The sequence below is a fragment of the Schistocerca serialis genome, chromosome 6 (genome assembly GCF_023864345.2).
Source record: "Schistocerca serialis cubense isolate TAMUIC-IGC-003099 chromosome 6, iqSchSeri2.2, whole genome shotgun sequence".
In the NCBI taxonomy this organism is placed as follows: Eukaryota; Metazoa; Arthropoda; class Insecta; order Orthoptera; family Acrididae; genus Schistocerca; species Schistocerca serialis.
Genome location: NC_064643.1, coordinates 527,567,999 through 527,585,627, shown reverse-complemented (window position 1 = coordinate 527,585,627; position 17,629 = coordinate 527,567,999). Strand labels below are relative to the sequence as shown.

The 17,629-nt window shown below is 36.3% G+C and overlaps 1 protein-coding gene across 2 annotated transcripts in view; it reads left to right on the top strand.

Moving 5' to 3' along the window:
• Nucleotides 1–17,629, top strand: part of LOC126483628 (DNA topoisomerase I, mitochondrial) — a 44,470-nt gene that overhangs the window by 10,275 nt on the left and 16,566 nt on the right. The window contains exons 5-7 of one of the 2 annotated variants that reach the window (XM_050106676.1): nt 11–246; nt 8,519–8,889; nt 13,680–13,715. In XM_050106676.1, the coding sequence (XP_049962633.1) occupies nt 11–246; nt 8,519–8,889; nt 13,680–13,715 (643 nt within the window). The remainder of the gene's footprint in view (nt 1–10; nt 247–8,518; nt 8,890–13,679; nt 13,716–17,629) is intronic. The other variant, XM_050106677.1, reaches the window with a different exon arrangement.

Here is a 17,629-nt window from a genome sequence, read left to right as displayed (position 1 = left end):
GATAACACAGCAAAGACAAAGACAAACACAGCAGCAACAGCTCGAGCAAAGATAAGGACAAGGATCGGCATAGTAGTTCTTCTCATCGCGACAAGGAGAAGGACAGAGATAAGCACAGTTCCTCCTCTAGCAAGGATAAAGAAAGGCACAGTAGTTCAAGTAAGGAAAAAGTTAGCTCTAGCTCTGATAAAAAGCACAGTGACAAGGAGAAACACAGAAGTAAAGAAAAGGACCAAAAGGACAAAGGTATTTATTGCAAAAAACTTTTTATTACTGACACATAATTTTGATTAGTATTTAAAAAATCTACAATATATATATATGAGAGGATTCATTGAGGGCGGGTTCATTTACAGTGAAATCCCTTCTAACACGTATCTGGGGACATAACTATTTTGTTGCATGTAAAGTCACTACCAGTATCTTGATTTGAAGATAACACAAGGCTGAAGATAATGGTAAGCAGATATTGACTTGTTGCCTGTTGATGCCATCTCAGGGTATTCGGCTGTTGGTTGTTTAGTGGATTGTTTGATGTTTTGCCAGCACAAGTGGCTCAACATTAGTCCACCGCCAATAGAGGGTGAATCTTTGACTATGCCCGTGTGGTAAACCACCAGAAAAATTATTAAATGACTATCAGACCAAGACCCTGATACGAGTGCTAACAGGCAACACTTCTTATGTGGTTACGAAAACCTCAACTGATGACAGAATGAAAATAATTTAAGGAGTCAAGGTAACTCAAATAGTAATACACATGCTGAGACATGGAAAGCATATTAACAAGAGAACTTTTCTGGCTTTTGGACAAATCATTTTTCAGAGCTACAGAGTATATGTACTCACTTAATGCTGCAAAAACTGACCGAAATAAGTAAAAATAGCTGGTAACAGTATCAAGTCCATGCACGGTTACAGCAGAACTTATTGGACATTTAGTCTTCAAGAGAAACAGTTCAATGCCATCTGTTGAGTCAAAGCCTTCCATGCAGTACCGTGTGTGGTCTGTAAAATGTTAATTTTTCAGGTATGTCTTTCTTTTGAGGAATGAAATTGATCTCTGCACAGCAGCCATACTCTTGCTTTCATGGGGTGAATTATGCTGAGGTCCAGAAGTATAGGTGACTTGGGCAGTTTGCAAGGGAAAGAGCACAAATGATGTTGCATTTGGATGTGCAGATTAACTGTCAGTAATAAGAACAATGTGTCTGTCTCTGCTTCAACTTTACAATAAACTACTATGTAGTAGGTCAGTCCATTAATTTCAGAACCTTTTCCTGCTTGTCTATCACAGATTTCACCGAAATTTTATTGAACATTCACACGTCTCCCATGAACACTGATAAAGTTTAACATTTGTCGCAGCAATACTGGCTGAGATACAGCTGCTTGTTTTACTCCATGTGCAGAGTGAATGTAAATTTCTGGTGAATTTGAGCTGTTATCTCGGGCAAAATTTTGTTGATGAAATGAAATTAGGCCATCTTGTACCACTTTTGCATTTTCATGAGAACAATAATGAAAAGAATTTTACAAGTCATATTCAGCCAGAAAATTGTAGGCAAAATTGCCCAAAAAATTTCAAAGTTTGGCTTCATATATATCTCAGGGACTAAAGGTATGATGAACATGAAACTTGGTATGTAATCCAACAACACAAGGTTGTCAGATATAAAGTTTTGTTTTTGTACCACTTTCCAGTTCGGAATAAATTAAATGGAAAGTAGATTTGGTAAGTAGGTGAAAAATGTGGTCTTTTAGACCTGATTTTGCAAAGGAACTATGTTCTATTACTCTTTCCAAACTGGACTCATTAAAAGACAATTGTTTTAACAAAAAAAAGACCAAAAAATTTTTTGCTTACCCAATGTGAGCTATCAATGCTAGATAATTTGAACCATGGACACGCAAATTGTGGCACGGAAGAAATATAAACTTTGAATTTTTACATCTCATAGAGTAAACACGTGCTGATCATGAAACTTAACATCCAATAGGTCAAAAGCAGGAGGATTTGGGATACAAAATTTCATTTAGTTACTTTTGTCTAATGATCTACAAATTCATCAACAAGATGATGATCTTTAGGAAATGGTTAAAATGGGATACATTCCACACTTCATTTATAAATACAGTTTTCTATTAAAGTGTCAAAACTTATGTCCTCCTAACGAATGTCTTTTAAGCCCCCCCCCCCCTTCCCCGCCCCCAAACAGTGGGATTATTTTTCATCCAGGCCTAATAATGCTCCGTAAATTGGGGCAAAGTAGCCAGAAAAACCATGCTGTGAATAAAGTTTTATCTTTGGCTTCTTATAGCTTACTGAAATGTAATCATTAACATGAAACTTTAGACTCAACAACTTTGCAATGTAAGGCTACCCAGTATAAAATATCATTCACATACTTCTTTCCAAATGTCTAAAAGATCAGTTCAAACTTAATTTTTCTAAAAATTAAAATAAGTCCCATTCAACTTGCTTTTAGAAAATGATGGACAAATTTGAGGGAATGAACCAAAATAACAGGCTACATTTCAACAACCTGTTGACCATGTTCTGCTGTGTATTATTGACGAGTGATATCTCACTGTATTGCATTGGACCATGATGACATTGTTTAGAGATAATGCCGTGATCATATCTCACATGCTGTCTACCATGGAAACGGCTGAAGTAAATAATCAGTAGTCTTCAAGCAATGAACAGAGGATTTCAGGTACTCAGCAAATGGCTTTGTAAATAGGCAGGTACCATAAGGCTTTGGAACCTAAATTAAGAAAGCAGATTACAGGCTTGGGAATGTGGATGAAGAAACACACCCGTGGCTGGTACTGCACAGCTATTGGTCATGACCCCTATGGTGATGAGTTTGCTGATTCATATTCCTGAAATGGTAGTGAAAACCTCACCATGGACCAGCGCTATATAGTGAACTGTTACTTATCAACTTAAAAATAAAAACGATATACAACTCTCGAATTTGTCGGTCATTTTCAGGTATTGTTTCCATACATTGAAAAATCGAGCATGATTTTCCGGCTGCTTGAAAACATGCTCTTTCTGACTGTGATTAGTTTGAAAACAGGTATGGAAAACAAATTTTCTGGAAGCAAATTGAATGTTATCTATTTTTGTAATTTTTACAAAAATTAAGTTTGAATTGGTTTTGTAGAAATGTGGATAGTAGTACATGAATGAAATTTTATATTGGAGAACTTTATGTTCACAAGTTGTTGTCCACAGCTTCATGTTTATCAAGCCGTTAATCAACAAAATATCAAAAACCGAAGTTAAGACTTTATTCATAGTGCGATTTTTCCAGTTACTTTGCCCCAAATTTTTGTAGCATTGTTATCACATATTTGAAATTAAACCCATGAATTAGGGGAGGGGGTTCCTTAAAACGTGTTGTCTAGAATGAGACTTGTTTTGTAGCTTTAATAAAAACTGTGTTCGTAAAAGAAGTGTCAAATGAGTCCTATTTTCACCATTTCACAGAAGTCGTCATCTTTTTGGCGAATTTGTAGACCATTGGAAAGTAGTAGATGAATGAAATGTTGTATTCCACATATTTGTGCTAGTGATTTATTATGTATTAATTTTCATGTTCAACATGTGTGTACTCTGAGATATAAGAATCCGAAGTTTACATTTTTTTCGCATCGCATTTCCTGCACCCAACTTTGATTCAAATTATCTAGCATTGATAGCCCACATTGGATAATGAAATAAGTTTTATAGAACACAGTTTTTTGCAAAATCAGGTCCAAAACATTACATTCTGACCACCTTACAAAATCTTCAACTTTTCACTTAATTTATTCAGCATTGGAAAAATGATATGTAAATGAAACTGTATATTTGAGAACCTTACATTGTTAGGTTACGAGATACCAAGTTTCACATTCATCATACCTTCAGTCGCTGAGTTATTAACAGCCAAACTTTGAATTTTTGGACAATTTTGCCTACGATTTTCTGGCTGAATATGGCTTGTAAAATTCATTTCATTATTATTTGTAACAAAATGCATAAAGTTTTTCAAGATGTTTAGTTTCTTTCGACAAAATATTGCTTGAGAGATGACAACTCAAATTTGGCAGAAATTCACGCTCGCTATGTGTGAATTCACACGTGGAGTCAAAAAAGTGGCTGTTACTCTGCCAGAATAGGTTTGACGAACATTAAACTTCACTAATATTCATGAGGACATGTGTAAATGTTCAACAAAATTCATGATGGTTGAGGAGGGAAGCGTAGGTTAGTTGACATGGAATTATCGTAATATTCCAAAAATGTCTATGATAATCCAGGCATTGCTGTTTAACTCTGTGGTTACAGTGTTTTGTGGTTACAGTCTTTAATGGAAACGGCTTTTCATTTTCATCAGTATTGTCGCACAACAATCATATGTAATGTTTTTCTTGCTCTCTGTTCCATTACATAGTTTCTGTCCTTGAAAAGAGTACATTTATGGGGGACTGAAGTTATGAAATGCCCTAATGTCATCAAAATTGGAAATGTTACTGGATTCATATGCCTGTGTCAGTAATACCAAAGTATTCTTCATGTGGCATTTCACAGACACATTCCCTTCAGTTAAATGTGACTTTTTTGAACTGATCTGGTCACAAGTATTACGTGCCAGGTCGTCAACCTCAACCTACAGCGTCTTTTCAGGTGCCTTCTCAAACAATAAATTTTTGGCAGAAGGATGTTTCCTACTCCTCATTTCATGGAATCATTTTGGGAGGATGGCTCAAAGTTTTTGAATGTTGAAGAATTAGTTTTTCCGTCCTCTTCCAGTGCAGAAGGACTTTTATCTTAAGTATTCAGATTGTCTTATCAGTGCACTGCACAGAGAAAGTGGGGCAAAGTATATATCTTACATTATGACTAAGTTTAACATCACAAATAATTGTAACTATCTATTGAATAGTATGTTGTTTTTTTTTAATTTACTGTCATGAAAGTATCACATTCATATGACTTGACAATGGAAAGTCCAGCATGAAATAACAATAATATGAAAAGGGTAGATTGCTACTAACCATGTAGAGAAGGCATTGGGCCCTAGACAGGTACAATGAAAAACACTACTAATCATTTAAGCTTTGGGGCAAAAAAAGTCATTCTTCCAAAATTGAAAACACACACACACACACACACACACACACACACACACACATGGCCACTGTCCCTGGGCATTGGGTCTCCAGTGTTTTTGTGTTTTCTGTGTTATATGATACTGATATGTCATTCATAAGGAATTTGGTGTCTGGTGAGTTCGGTTGTTGATGGCATTAAAGTTGTTTTTGTGGTGTAAGTTTTGGGCTCTTTGTGTTGGTATATTAAGTTGCACTACATAACTCACTATTACCTCATAAATTCACGTCAGCATGACCAAAAGAAAACACAAATGGCATGCTTCTTGGACTTAAGACACATAGTAGTGATGTTACTCTGTGCCCTGTTTTCGTTTGATGGAGCACATGTGTTTTCTCTTGGTGGAGATGGAGTAAACAAAAATACCACCTTGTTGTGGTAAAACACTGTTGATCGCCTTCTTTAACAGCAACGGCATCATCCACAAGGAATTTGTTCCTGAAGGTCAAACCATTAACGCTGCATTTTGTGTGTGTTTTGAACTTTATCACTACATCGTTTCCGGCAGGTTCGGCTGGAGTTGCACAGAACTAGAAAATGAATGTTGCTTCATGACAATGCCCCTGTACACTGTGCGATCCGTGTGTGCCAATTCCTGATGCAGAAGATGGTGACTGTTCTCGAACACCCTCCGTACTCCCCTGATCTGCCTTCTGCGGACTTCTTTCTGTTTCCCCACATGAAGGCTGCCATGAAAGACGAATGTTGTGCGAACATGAATGCCATCAAAGATCGTGTGACAACCATTCTGTGATCGATTCCACAGAAGGCCTTTGCTGATAGTTTCCAGAAGCTGCACGAACATTGTCAGAAGCAGGTTGCAGCGGGTGGCGACTATTTTGAAAAACAATAAAGAGTATTTGTGTGCATCTTTTGTTTTGTTTGTTGTCTAATAGCATTACCGCGTATATCTTAAATAAACCTTTCAATCATCCACAGCTGCCGTGGCACCAGATCACCAAGCACATTGATAATCATTGTTTTTGTGCATTTTTTTATTTTGCAAGCTGGTTCTTATGCACATTATATTTCCAAATTGGGTTTTGCCAGATGTTGTACGATACCAGTAACTGAAAATTGGTTGCATTTTTTATATTTTATGCGCAGAAAATAAAGCTATATCAAACTATGTCTGGTAAAATAGTTCATTTGGGTACAATTCATTCTAAAATAATGTATATTAGATAATTTTGCATTTCCATATTTTGAGGCAGAATTCACATCTATGTTGTATTTATCGCAAAAAGGGAAATTTTCTAGCCCCTGTTAATAGATTGACTGTCAAATGCAGTGCGAAATGATCACTATCCGGTCACTACTATTTATAGGAGTATGCTTGTTCCAATACAGATGGCCATTGTAATCAGGTTTTCCTTGATTTATGTACATCCATAGAAAATATTTACACTGAGGTGACGAAAGTCGTGGGATGGATCCTAATATCATGTCAGACATCCTTTTGCCCAGTATAGTGCAGCAGCTCGGTTTGGCATGGATTCAACAAGTTGTTCGAAGTCTTCTGCAGAAATATTGAGCCATGCTGCCTGTATAGCCATCTATAATTGTGAAAGTGTTCCCGGTGCAGAATTTTGTGCACAAACTGACATCTCGATTATGTCCCTTAAATTTTCAACGAGTTTCATGGCGGGTATCAGGGTGACCAATTCATTTGGTCGAATTGTCCAGTTCTTCAAACCATTCGTGAACGATTGTGGCCCAGTGACATGGAGCATTGTCATCCATAAAAATTCCTTTGTTGTTTGGTAACATGAAGTCCATGAATGGCTGCAAATGGTCTCCTTGTAGCTGAACATAACCTTTTCCAGTCAGTGATCAGTTCAGTTGGATCAGTGGACCCAGTCCATTCCATGTAAACACAGCCCACACCATAATGGAGCCACTACCGGTTTGCCCATTGCCTAGTTGACAGCATGGATTCGTGGGTTTGTGGGGTCTGTGCCACACTCGAACACTTCAGTCAGCTCTTAACAACAGAAATCTGGACTCATCTGACCAGGTCATGGTTTTCCAGTCGTCTAGGGTCCAGATGATATGGTCATGAGCCCAGGAGGGGCGCTGCAAACAATGTCGTGCTGTTGGCAAAAGCATGCACATCAGTTGACTGCTGCCATAGCCCATTAATGCTAGATTTCACCACCTTGTCCTAATGGATATGTTCATCATCCCACACTTATCTCTGTGGGTATTTCACACTGTGTTGCTTCTCTGTTAGCACTGCTCACTCTACTCAAACACTGCTGCTCTCAGTTGTTGACCATTGTGTTTTACATGGTGAGAGGTGATGCCTGGAATTTAGTATTCTCAGCACTCTCTTGGAATATTGAATTCCCTGCTTTCTAAAACTGAATGTCCCATGTGTCTAACTCCAACTACTACTCTGCATTCAGAGTCTGTTAATTCCTGTCGTGTGCCCATAATCGGAAACCTTTTCACATGAATCACAAATGGCAGCTCCGCCAATGCACTGCCCTTTTACCCCTTGTGTGCACGATGCTAGTACCATCTGTGTATGAGTATATTGCCATCCCATGACTTTTGTCATCTCATTGTAGATGGCTCGTTGAATATGTCTTGACAGATCTCCCCATCCCCTCCTGCCACAGCACCTCTCTTTCTTCAGTTGAGATAGCGCAATTTGTCTGTGGCCAGAGACAGTGGTTTGTGTGTGTGTGTGTGTGTGTGTGTGTGTGTGTGTGTGTGTACTTTAGAAGAAGGCCTTGTGGCCAAAAGCTCACATGTTCAGCTATGCCTTTAACAGTGAAAAGTGAACATTTTCATTATTGCACTCTCAATTTTCCATTGGTTGATCATAAAGGTGTTGCAAGTGAATTACAGAATAAGTGGTGTAATTCATAATGGAGCACTGGACATATTGTGATGAAGAGAGAGATGTGAAAAAAGCAATAAAAATGGGCAGTGGTTAAAATTTTTTGTCATGAAAGGTCATACGCTCTTTTTTCTCACAGTTTACTGCACTCAAGGAAGAATAGACAGACTCTGTTCAGTAGGTTTTAGTGATCAGTGCCAAAATATAATTAATTATGTTGAAGTTCGTCATTATTTGAATCCCATGTATTTGAGCAGTGGAAACCCATTCCATTTACTCTTACATTAAATATATTCTTTCTTTATCTTTATATAGGAGGCTCCTTTATTTTGAGGTTTTTGTAATTGATGAAATGCTTTTTACTGTTAAAAATTTCATGAGATTCAGTTCTCCAGCTAACTAGATTTTTGATCTTTCATTTTGAATTTTTATCTCCAAATTTAACCATGTGAACAAGACAAAATGATGTTTTTAAGTACTCTTATTATTGTTTCTTGCAGTTAAAAGTAAGGAAGGTGAGCACCACAAAGAAAAGAAAGAAAAAGTTGAAAGGATAGAACAACAAATTGAGGTAAAAATTAAGGATGAGGTTCCTGAAGAGTCAGCTGAAATGACTGATGGCTATCAATCGGTCCCAGAATATCAGCCTGTTGAAGATTTTAAAGAGGAACCCGAATTTGAAGATGGTGAAGCTAGTGGTGGTGATGGTGATGGTATTACTAATGAAAACAGCCTGCTTGAAGAGACTTCAATGAGTAATATGGACCATAGCAACACTTATATCAAGACAGAATTAGATAATATTAAAATTGAGGATAATAGCTATTATTCCGTAAAAAGTGAAGAAGATACAGAGGATGATGTGCCACTGGTAAGGCGCTTTGTTACAGGCAACATTCTTTGAATTTATCTGTTATTTTTACCATTTCCATACTCCCCAAGAATGTGTGCCCAAAAGCATAAACATTTGGCTTAAAACTGTTGTGAAACATTTTTTATCAAACCAATCTCTGCCACTGAAATGAATAACTTTTTTGCAGTAGTTGCTTGAAGGTGTGAAAAATATTAGTTTTTCTTGCTATTTTTCTGTTATTTTTGTACATACCAGTGGCTTGTTCTTCTGTATTGATAACTTTTATTCTAGAAAATATAGGGTGTTAAGTAAGAATTAGTCCAGTAGGTCTGTTCCTAGTAAACCACCATTGTGTTCAAACCAATTGGGCTGAGGGTAGATTTGCCACGAAAAAATTCTGCCATTTTGTTGATATGGATGCAGTTAGTTTTAAAAATTTAATTCATTTAAGGGAAATCTGTTGTTCCAGGGACGACGATGAGAACAGACTTCTTTATACTATTTGGCAGCTAATATTTGACGAATCTGTTTTTCACTATTATTGCTGGACTCCTTCATTTGGGCCCCCATTCTTAACCATGTGTGTCAATATTTTTGTATTTATTTTCTTAATACCCCATCTCTTTCTTATGATACTACCATTCTACCAAAACATTGCGCTTTTGTATTTTATTCTGAAATAATTGCGAGATGGTATGCTCATTTTGGTAGAAAATTCATACTGACAACTTAGTTTTGGTTCGTCTTCATTGGTATCAAAAACTTCCAAATTATGTATTGCATTGTGTTTTTAGTTTTGTTCCTCGTATCAGTTACACATTATTTATGAACACATTCTTGTATGCTAATACCTTACCTTATCTATAGCTATAAATAGCATGCTAGTGGTTCAAGCCCAAAGGTATGAAGCAATCTTCTCTGTTTATTGGATTTTACTGTAAGCACAACATAACTGGGCACGTCACTGTTGCTGAAAGTAATCCCTGCCTCCCAGAAACACTTACTCTTTCAAGGAAGGCAGCATTTAAAACAAAAATTCATCAGTGCTTCTATGGAAGCAGAGGTAACAGTCATTTAAAGTGTTTTATGTAGTCAAAATTGAACATGTTTGCTGCATAAAAAAGAGATACTCCGTGGCACCTTGTAGATATATGTTCTGGTTGTTCACAAATTTTTTAAATCAGATAAATAAGAGAGTGCAAAATTAATAGTAGCTGATGTTTAACAGTTATGCTTATCGACATACTTACACAATTTTGGCCACTGTCAATAATAATAATAATAATAATAATAATAATAACAATATGCATAACATGCCTGAAAAAAAGGAAGAATTGTTTTGTGGAATTTTGTTGTTTTGTACATAATTGAGTGCTCTTATGCCAAGAACAAAATAACGGAAATAATGTTTAAGCTTTCATTGCTCTGCAAAGTAGACAACCAACTCCAAACACAAACTTTTTTTGTGGAAATGATTAAATTCTAGTAGTGCTATCTGCCAACAAGGTCACGTGACTAGGATACAAATGAGGCACTGAGAGCCATAAGTGCCAAAAGCACATCATCTTTGACCCTCCACATTTAAGTGAATATCAGAGAAACTGGTGAGGCAGCTTTTCATGTGGATGTTCAGATATATGTACAATGTGGACCTACAATAACTGCAGTACAGATAAACCTGACCTACCATAAGATCAGCACATGTCAGAAGCATGAATAAATGCTCAGTGCCTCAAATGAATTACTCTGTGATAAAGGCCAGAACTTACTGTGCTATCTCTCATTTAGAATCCGACAAAATAGGTTTTTCTGTCAGTATAATTATAACGTATACTGATGTCTGATGTAATTTTACTATATAGTGAGTGAATTTGCGTACCTGTGGAGTGTGCTACTGCCTAACGGTATCTGCCAAGCGAATGTAGACAAAAGTCTGCTGCGATGTGCTCCGACCAGGTGGTATTGACATAAACTTTTAGTCGAGTGGTAAGAGTTAGCAGTGAACCATGCACATTGTTTATCAAATCTGTATGTATTTGGACATGTGCAGAACTTCATTAAAAACATGCACAAATGAAGGTGTGCTGGAGACTCTGATGCCAAGTTTCACCAGGTCTAGAGGAGCAGTATGTAGCACATTGTGATAGATTTAGTGCTATGCATTTCAGATTACCGCACCTGCATTATGTTTAACACCATCCAAAGAAAAATAACCAATAAATCTACAAGTATCAAAAGTTAAGGTGTTCATGTGCTCTTACACAGCAGTCGCCACTGGAGACACTACTATAAAATGTTACTGCAAAGGGTACTGTCTGCTAACATAAGTCAGCACAGAGTGAAAATGAGTCAGTACATTATGACTTCTGTTGATACCTCTGCTCCCAGCAACATTCATGAAAAGTACCAAGTCAAGTCATGAGTGTAGTGTATTGGAATGGATTAGTTGTTTCATATCATGTATATACATTTCACTTGAATTATTGCTCCCTATGAGCATTATAATTTTGAAGTTCTCGGCACTGCTAAACATCTGATTTCTAACTTCTCTGTCTACAATGAGGTAAACGTACAACACAAATATAAATATGCTGAAACCTAACTTTATGCTTTCCCATTTGCATTAATGTTTTAACCCACTATCCTTTTTTCTCTTGTGCTCATTGCTTTTTCATCAGAAAAACTAGTTTTTTAATTAGATTCGATAATTCTTTCTTATGCTAATATGCAGTGATGCATATGAAAATTTGTTCTCATTACACGACATGGTTTTATTATATGATAAAAAAGCAACATTGAGAAATTGCCAAATGTTGCTGCAGAAGTGTACTACTCTCTATTCATCATAATAATATCTACCAATTAGTCACTGCAGCAAGCTTTATCCAGTTTGTCCTACCCAGTCAAAGTCCTTGGTTCATTACAATATCAACTTTTTTGCACACATTTCCATTGTTTTTGTATACAGTTTCCTGTTGATATCATGCAGCCTTCTCTATATCATTTGGCTTGTACAGTACTGTCAGTTTTGTTTGTCTGAGGTGCTATAAAAGCCATTCTCTTCGTAAAAATGTACAGCCAAATTCTTTAATCATCAATGTCTGTAAAGCTCTTTTCAGTTTAACTTTGTGATGCATCCTCAGTTGTCAAGTAATATTTCCTGGTTTCTCAAAAATATGAAAAAGATATCTATATCTCCTCACCACTTCAGAGGAAGTGTTGAGTAACAGGTAGGCATGTTGAAAAAGGAAATGTCTGATATTACTAAGCTATCAGACTTAAGTCCTTCATCAGACGTACGCAGAATAAAACACAAATATACATTCACAGCTCATACAAAAATGACCATTGTCATGTGAAGGGCTACCACATTAGGGTCCGAAGATGGCAGTAGCCTCATGTATGCTAGTTGTGAATTTGTGTGTCTGCCTGCCTGCCTGCCTGCCTGCCTGCCTGCCTGTCTGTCTACATGTGATGAAGGACTTAAGATTGCTGGATGATATCTAGTGGTCTTTTTTCAATGTCACTGTCTGTCACTCAACACCTGTATGTTGTTAATAGACATCTATACTTTTTATATTGTTGTTATTTTATCAAAGATTTTTCCATTGTTTGATTTCCTGAAAAATCCATTTCTGCAATACTAGGCAAATAGTTCTTGTATCCTGTTTGTGGATTTCGTCATTTATGTTGTCGAAAGAAAATACAAATTCATTTTAAATGAATATGACTGTGTTTGTCAACATGTGAACAGTGAAGTAGTGTTGATTTGTAGATCCGCTGAAGTAATCGCAAACTAGATTATTCAAAGGTGACTGAACAGCTGATTTTTCTTTTTAATCACAATTGAAAATATGCCACAATCCAGTTACTGTGGTGGTCAAATAGAATGTCATTTGTAGGGTAACATTTTTTCACTTTGTTACATCTAATGTAAACAGCATCATCAAAAAAGCAGAGAGCTGAGGCAGCCATTAGTATTTGCTGGCAGTTGTGGTGGTGGTGGTGGTTGTTGTTGTTGTTGTTGTTTGCCAATTTGTATGTAGATTTTTAATTATTGTTTGTTTAAATTCGGTTTAATATCCTTGACAAGGAATTTTGTAATCTCTCTCTTCCTTTCTACCAAGGTATTTGGTGTGCTGAGGAGCTCAGCAGCATTTGTAAATAAACTAGTTGAACATGCCTGCAATGATACTCAAGGTTAGACCGCTAAAATACAAATACCACCCAAAAATAATCTTAATGTTAACCAGTGATCTGACAACTGTTAAATAACGCAAGCCCCACACGTCATTCTAGTTCTACGAGAAATGGAGTAGCCATAGGCACAACAGTATGAATTACCAAGAAGTTATGTGAACTGCTTATGTTCTGTATATGGTTAGTGTGATAAACATCTTGTGTAAAAGTTCTTTCGTACTTAAGCCAAGTCATTTACAAGAGTCATAACACAGATTTAGTAACAATTTGCCTTCCAGCTTGGCACTGAATTCAGGGTGACACATAGGTTTGTTGATATAGTTATGGACTTTGAAAATTATCTTTTTTTGAGATACTGTTTTATGGTATTTTGCATTGTCTAATTAAAAACATATGGAAGTTGTCTTTAGAGTTGGTGTTTGTGTCATACATTTTTTTGTCCTCCTCTCTATATATTAAAGGATAGAATTTATTTAACTTCACATAATTTGTACATTTGTGGACAGTGATCTGCTATGACCTTCTAGAAACTACAGATGAAAATATGTTGATAAGTTTTAGAGCAGTTTTCATGTAAAAACTTATGAGCAACCATTTACCCGTTTCAGTGGGCTCGTGCTGGAAAGACTCCTCTTTCAGGGATGGTATGTCATTTGTAGTTGTTTTGTGCGTGTGTTGTGTGTGTTTGTAATACTAGATACTTCCCCATAGTTTTGTTCAGCATCCATCTTTTTATTTCCATTTAAGAAAGTGATTGTTTAGTTTGCATGTATTGTTTGCAGAGAGTTTTGTGATTCCTTTCATTTGTGTAATGTACAGGTATATTTTTTCCCATTTACTTCATTTTATTCACTGTGGGGTGGAATAAATTGTAATTAACCTGTGTTGTGTATGCTTGGTATGACTATTGCATTGTGGAGCAGAACGATTGGAGTATTACTTTGTGCAAAATGATCTTTTTTAGTGTAATACTGTACCATAAAACTGTATTTTATTAAAGATGCAGCCTGTATACCATCTGCATATGTGCATGCTTACATGCACTTGTGCATATTTGCCTTGTCGGTACGCATGAACATGCTAAAACCTTTGGTAAAATGTGACATTCTGACTGCAGGATGACCACTGTCACTGTTGAGGATGATAGCAACCAAGTATTTCAAAATTACAGTGAAAGGTGACTGGTTTCTGTCAATGATCACCATTGTGAGATCTCTGTACTCAAACATGCTAATATAAAATCATATTGCTGAAATAGCGATATCAAACAGTACAACAGTTTGGCTACAGTCAGTGTAATGGCATGTCATGGTACGCGTTCTGTTTTGTAGAGATAGTTGAAGCATATTTATGTACTCCCCCCCCCCCGCCCCTCTCTCTCTCTCTCTCTCTCTCTCTCTTTTCCTTTCTGTGTCTTTCTAATTGCATGTCAGCCACATACTGTTGGCACACCTTGCAAAAATAATTGGCAGGAATAAAAATATGTAAAATGTTCGTGGAAAAAGTTTGTGACTCATTGAGTAACATGTAGTAAACTAAGGAGCAGGAGATAAACTTTTGAGCTTTCATTCTGGAGAGGAATGGGAGGTTGGGGGTGGATTTAATTCTGTAGTAAGAGTTAAAGGAGTGATAAACAGGGTCTCTTCAGAATTTTTTAGCACTAGAGACATTACACTGGGTGGAGTAGTATGCAGGTATGTAGTTACATGGCCTTAAGTACCTGTTCGTTCAAGGAGTTCTGCAACACTTACACATTAATCATTTAACATGAGACTGTGAATGTTGAATGATTATCAGGGAAAATAAAAGTGAAGAACTGTTAACATGTGTACACAGATTTTGTTTATTGTTAATAAATATGACTCTAAACTATTCGTATTTGAATGATGGAAAATTAAACCTTATGGTTTGTTAATGAATTACTACCAAAGACTAGGCCAATTGTGGCAAAATGTCTTGCTTGTGCAGATGTTTCAAATTACATTTTTCATGACAAAGCCTTGCATGCTCAGCCACTGTGATAAACATTGCTCTAATTTATGTGCACAACTTTCTGCCTTTGTTATTGTATTCTACCATTCAGTATCCCAGCCTGTATTTGAACATCTGTGTACTGTTTTGTTGGAAACTCAATTTCGCTGTGTTCACAAATGCTAATTTAATTTCATACAGCTTTCCTTTATTTTACCAACACTTTCAGAAAGAGAGTTTCTCTGATGACCCTCCTGTTTTAATGAATCAAAACTCATTTTTAAACTATTATGCTTTTTCCTCAATTTCTTGGATTATTTTAGTTCAGTTTTTTTGTCTTCATATCGAGTATACTTATGAGAAAGAGTTTTCAATTTTACTCCATGGTGATTGTACAATGAACATACATTTGTTTTTTTCCATGGGTGACTTCCATTTGGGCTCCTTTACCTGGTAGTTGAGTTTCCAAAGTGGCACAGGCAATCTACCATGTTGCTTCCACCAGCCAGTTAATATCGTAATGTGGCGTGCTAGCTACAGTTGATATATTCTTTTCGTGTCAGTGTGAGCTATCTCATTCTCATCTGGCCTGCGACCCACCAGACAATGAAGAAATATGTCTGACACTCATTGTAATTGCTTATGGAAACCTGTGTGTAGATCCTATGTCACTTATGCGTAACATGGAGTAGTGACACAAATTCGAAATCTCTCTCTGAATGCAGTTTTGAAGTGCAAAATACCAACAATGGAACATGCTAAAAAGTCATTTCCAGGCAACAGATTTATGTTTCATTTTTTTGCAATTCCAAAAGAAACTGTTTGAAGTTCATAGAGAGAAAAATCAAGAAAAAGTGCTTCATAAACAATTAATAGCTCAGCTCAGTTTCAGGAATAAAGTCAGAAGTGAATTAATTAAATTTTGGGCAGATTGTTTACAAGAAAAAGGATATGCAGTCTTAAAAAAAATAAAATTGGGGTCTATCTAAGGCATTAAAATAAAAAACAGGTATCATACACATTGATTTGGCTTGCCTGAACAAGGTTTGAAACTATAACTTGCAACTCCAGTGAGCAAGTAGGATGAGTGACGTCATAGTAGTGACATTAATTGTGAGTATATATAGTGAATGGTTTTTTCCTGGTTGTTTGAAGGCTGTTTCACAGTTTGACTGACAGCTGTAAAGCATTGACAATTCATTGCAATTATAAAATTATTAACATTTATATAAAAGCACTTAGGCACTAAAAATAAACATGTGTACTTAGCTTGAACTTACTAATGAAAACAAATCTGAAATGATGTATGAAAGTATATTGTCTGTTTAATGGCGCAGAAACAACCTGTGAACTGTGTTAAATAACAGCCTTGAATGCAACAAAATTTGAAGATGTGAATGGTTCAGTTCGTGAGCTTTATAGACAAAGATGGTGGTATACAAATGGGACCAGAAGGAACAGTACATAAGATTTGTGCCATAACAGATGAAATTGAAATTCATTTCCATTTGTATCATTATTTACTGAAGTCGTCTTACAAACATCAAAACAACCATTCATTCCAGCTTCTTTTTTTAATTTTATAGCTTTCCTTTCATCAACATTTTGTGTATTTTGTAAACTTAAAACCTTTAAACATTCAATCTTTCTAAACATCTGGAGGGTCCTGTTTAAATACAATAGAAAGTTAGTGTACCGTATTTACTTGAATCTAAGCCGCACTTTTTTTCCGGTTTTTGTAATCCAAAAAACCGCCCGCTTAGAATCGAGTGCAAAGTAAGCGGAAGTTCTGAAAAATGTCAGTAGGTGTCGCCACAACTAACTTCTGCCGTCAAATATATGTCGCGCTAAACAGGTATGCTTTGCAGGCACAAAGATAAATACTGGCACCAAAACCTCTGCGTCAGTAACTAAATTAAAAGGTAGAAGAATGTAAACATTATGCAATGTATTCTTTCGTGTTTGCTGCTATTTCATTTAAATCCTGTCTGCCTAATAAACTACGAAACTAGAACAGCAAATGCGGAAGAATATACATATCATCTCATGTTTATATTTGTATTATTCTTATGCTGAATAGTGATACAGTCAGAAACTAAGCACGACAACTGACTAGATTTTTAAATCTAAGATGACCCTAATTTCTGTGCAGAATGTAATGTACTAAAGAAGTCGTCTGCAAAGATTTTCAAACAGAGAAAAATTTTCGCTAAACTCTCGTTCAGAACATCTTCTATCATACGCAGTCTGTTATTTGGTTCTTGTTGATCATTTTCAAAGAAAGCAGCAGTTTAAACAACAAATAGCAAACTCTCGCCATTGTTTCGCTTATGAGACAATTCCTCTCTTTTTTTTTCCTTTTTTTTTTTTTTAATTGTAAGCCGCGGTAGCGCGCACAAAAGCAAGCCTTGCTGCGAGCGGCAACAGGTCGTAAACACGCATTATCAAAATGTAACAAACAATGCATGACACAGTACAATAATGCATTTTCAGCTTAGAGTGACATAAACACCTATAACAAAGAGAACGGCACTTATCAGATCAAAGCAAAATAAGCGATCGATTCAAACCAGACGAAGCACACGAA